This window comes from Eschscholzia californica, unplaced genomic scaffold (assembly GCF_041429995.1).
Source record: "Eschscholzia californica isolate CP2 unplaced genomic scaffold, dmEscCali1.0.p SCAF_4, whole genome shotgun sequence".
NCBI lineage: Eukaryota > Viridiplantae > Streptophyta > Magnoliopsida > Ranunculales > Papaveraceae > Eschscholzia > Eschscholzia californica.
This window is the reverse complement of record NW_028238461.1, coordinates 40,061,142-40,064,911: the sequence shown is the minus strand read 5'-3', so window position 1 is coordinate 40,064,911 and position 3,770 is coordinate 40,061,142. Positions and strand designations below refer to the sequence as shown.

General features: G+C 38.4%; 1 protein-coding gene across 1 annotated transcript; it reads right to left on the bottom strand.

Annotated features, from left to right (window-relative positions):
• Window positions 1–561: 561 nt before the first annotated feature.
• LOC147544652 (uncharacterized) lies at window positions 562–1,881 on the bottom strand. The gene has a single exon (XM_086635746.1). It carries the CDS (start codon window positions 1,879–1,881, stop codon window positions 562–564), a length of 1,320 nt encoding a protein of 439 aa, XP_086491872.1.
• Window positions 1,882–3,770: the final 1,889 nt, after the last annotated feature.

Genomic DNA, 3,770 nt, shown 5'->3' with positions numbered 1-3,770 from the left:
TTAGTATTGCCCGTGGGAAAACCTAAGAATCTATCTTGATTGTTATTCATCATCAACTTTCGACTGAGGCCTTCCATAGCTAAAGTAAACAGGAAAGGGGAAAGGGGGTCGCCTTGACGAATGCCTCTAGTGGGATGAAATGCTTTCCCCGGACGACCATTTATAAGAACCGACATAATAGAAGTTGTGATGCAAGTATTTATCATATTGATCCAATGCTCGTTATATCCAAGGTTCTTCATGATGTCTGAGAGAAATTTCCATTCTATTCTGTCAAATGCTTTAGACATATCTAACTTAAGACCAAAATATCCAGCTACTCCTTTCATCTTCTTGTAAGAGTGAATGATTTCCTGGCCTATAATGATATTATCAGTAATTTGCCGACCTGGAACATAAGCAGCTTGAAAAGGAGATATAATAGGGCTCAAAGTGTGTTTAAACCGTTCAACCAACAATTTGGTAATTACCTTGTACGTAGTATTTAGGAGACTGATAGGTCGATAATCTGTCGGGGTTTGAGGAATAGGGGTTTTAGGGATCAAACAAATATGAGTGTGATTAATTTCCGGAGGTAATTGAGCGGTCTTGAAGAAGTTCTGGACCAGGTCGTATATCTGCATTGATGGTCTCCCAGTTAGATTGGAAGAAGAAAGGAGGATATCCATCTGGACCCGGCGCTGCTTCTTTCTTGAGACTCTGGATGGCCCAGTTGATTTCCTCCCTATCAGGTATCATTATGAGGTTTTTATTTTGCTCTTGAGTGATAGTGGGTGTAAAAAGGTTAAGCGTATTATAATCTTCTTTCAGATTGATCGTTGTACTAATATCAAGAAGATGCGCCGTGAACGTATGTTGGATATCTGTAATCTCTTCGTGCCAATCACCATTTTTATCTTTGATCGCATGAATCTTATTGATTCTGTTGCGCTGAATAGCCCAAGAATGAAAATATTTAGTATTCTTGTCACGTAGATTGATGAAGTTGTTTCGTGATTTCTCCTTCCACAGACTTTCTTGCTGGTTATAGAGTTCTTCTAGATTAGTAGTGAGTTTGTGCTCTTCCTCTTTAGACTTACTATTTTGCAGGCTGGTAGTAATTTTATTGATATTGTTTTCGATGTTACCAAACACATTCTTATTCCACTTGGAGAGCTTCATACTCAGCTTTCTGAGGTCTTGTTGAATGTTATTAGAATTTTGATATTGCTTGATGTGCTTCCAGTTGTCCGCGATGAAGTTGAAGCATTCTGGGTGTGTCATCCATGTTCTGATGAACTTGAACGGCTTAGGAGTAGTATTACTATGGGTTTTATTGTCTAGAAGGATGGGCAAATGATCTGATCCAACTGCTTCTAAGTGAGTGACTCCATAAGCATTGAATTGGTTAAGCCAAGGAAGATTAGCCAAAGCCCTATCAAGTCTCTCCTGAATTAAGTTCTCTCCTAGTTGTTTATTATTCCACGTGTATGGGTTACCTTGATATCCCAAGTCTAATAATCCTAATTTATTAATAATCTCCAGAGTTTTAGGAATATTCGAATGGGATCCTATAGTGCCACCCGATTTCTCAGTCGGGTCTAGGATAGTGTTAAGGTCTCCTATCATAACCCACGGGTTCTCTTGATCTTGGTTCATATTACTAAGAGTTTTCCAGGGTTTTAATTTATTCTTATGATAAGGTGAACCATAGAAACCTGTAATAGTGATAGCTTTATTCCAACCCGCAATGTTCAATTCTGCTTGAATCATGTTGTTATCAGAGTATAGGATCTTAAGATTGAGGTGGTGCTTCCAGTAAATAGCAAGACCGCCAGCTTTATTAATAGGATCTACCAAGAAGCAAGAATATTCTTTATTAATAGGGATAATCTTTTTCATGTTATGAGATTTATTTTTGGTTTCCGAGAGGAAAATTATATCAGGTTTATATTTCATGATAATGTTCATCAGGTGTTTTTTGGTGAGATAGTGGAAGCGCCCCTAACATTCCAGCTCAAGATGGAGGGATTATCTAAGTTGGGCTTATGTTGGGACATACTTAGAAGCTAACTGAAAAGCCCCAAATAAACTTACAGGCACCCACCGAAAGAAAGCAGGGGGAAGAAGTTAATGGCCCAACTGGCCAGCAGAGGAGCCCAGTCTCGAAAAAATAGGTCTAAAGGCACCTGAAAGGTGGGAGACTATGGAGACCAGAAAGCAAAAAGATCAAACTAGCAGCAACACTAAAAATTCTCAGCAGAACTTAGCTAACGGAATAACAGATTAAAGAGACCTAACAGTAAGCAAGAACATAGACACAAACTAAATAGATAACAACTTAGATAATATAAAGCAACATAGTACGATCATTACAAAAGGTATAGCAGATTAAAGATTACTTCTAAACCAAGCCTAAATCTGCCACTAAAACCTAAACAATCCAAGTTATCTTATATTAACTTGTTGTTTTCTTCATCTGCATTCAAAAGACTATCCCACCGACTGTATCTAACTCACTAATGAAACAAGATCATACCAAACTTAACTAACAGATAAGTATACAAAATAGACAATTAAAAGACTAACAACTAAAAGACTAACAACTAACAACACTGCTTAGTTGACTGGATTGGACTGTTCCTGACCTCCTTCCCCCCTTTCTGCACCTGAGAATTCCAGGAGACTCTAACAATGAGTCTGCAAATATATGCCTTCTTATTTCTTCTTGACTGTCCATTGACTCAGATGATGTGTAGAGCCATTTAGAAGGGACAAGAGAGGACTGACCTAATGAACCTGAAGAAGAGTTAGAATCTCCTCTGAACTGAACTCCACTACCTAAAGCACCTCCACCCCAATACATCTCTTTCTGTTTCTTCTTCATATAGTTTTTAAGGTCTCCTTCCTCGATTTTAACCTCCATCAAAGCATTCGACTCTTTCCTTTTCCCTCTCTGCTGAAATATTTCATGGGGAGGGGTAGGAGCTACTGGGCTGATATGAGGATTAGTCACTGGAATAGCACTAGAGGAAGCAGGGAGAGCTCTAGGGACTTGAGTATCCATAGGAGAGAATACCTGAAGATTATTGGCTCTAATACCAGGAGTAATGGGGTGTTCCACTATCCTACAGACATGACAAATTGCTTTAGGAAATCTGAGATAACTGAAGTTAATGGGCTTTCCTCCATCAGTAAATATAGAATTCAGTGTGGCTAAAAGAGGAGTTCGAATGTCATACATAAATTGAATTCTAATGTAGGGGTTAGTCACCATACTGAAATTTTTTGCAAGAATTTGCATAATATACCCCATGCAGGAGAAGATGATTTCCAAATCATGCTGGTTTTGGATAGCTGAAGGAAGACCTGTGAAGCTGCACCACATAGGTTCCTGCATCAACTCTGGAAGCTCACCCTCTAAAGGAAAATCTATCTCTTGCATCACAACCAACAATCCTCTGATTATCCAAGGTCGTCCTTGATTGATCTCATTCATAACAATGAGATTCTAAGGCTTAATAGTGAAGTAATTATGACCTCTGGATATAGGGGATATCTTGCATTCTCTGAAAAATTTCGATTGAACAGATAAATTCCTCCTAATGAACCCAATTCCATAGTTATAATGACAGCATAATCTAGCCACAAAACCCGAAGATATCTCCTGTAAGTCTTGATTTTCAGAGGGTTTGGGATAGGAAATGGTAAGATTACCATAATCGGACAGACTTAACTGAATAGCCATACTCTTTAATGTTAGGTTATCTATATTGCTCTCTGAAGATAAA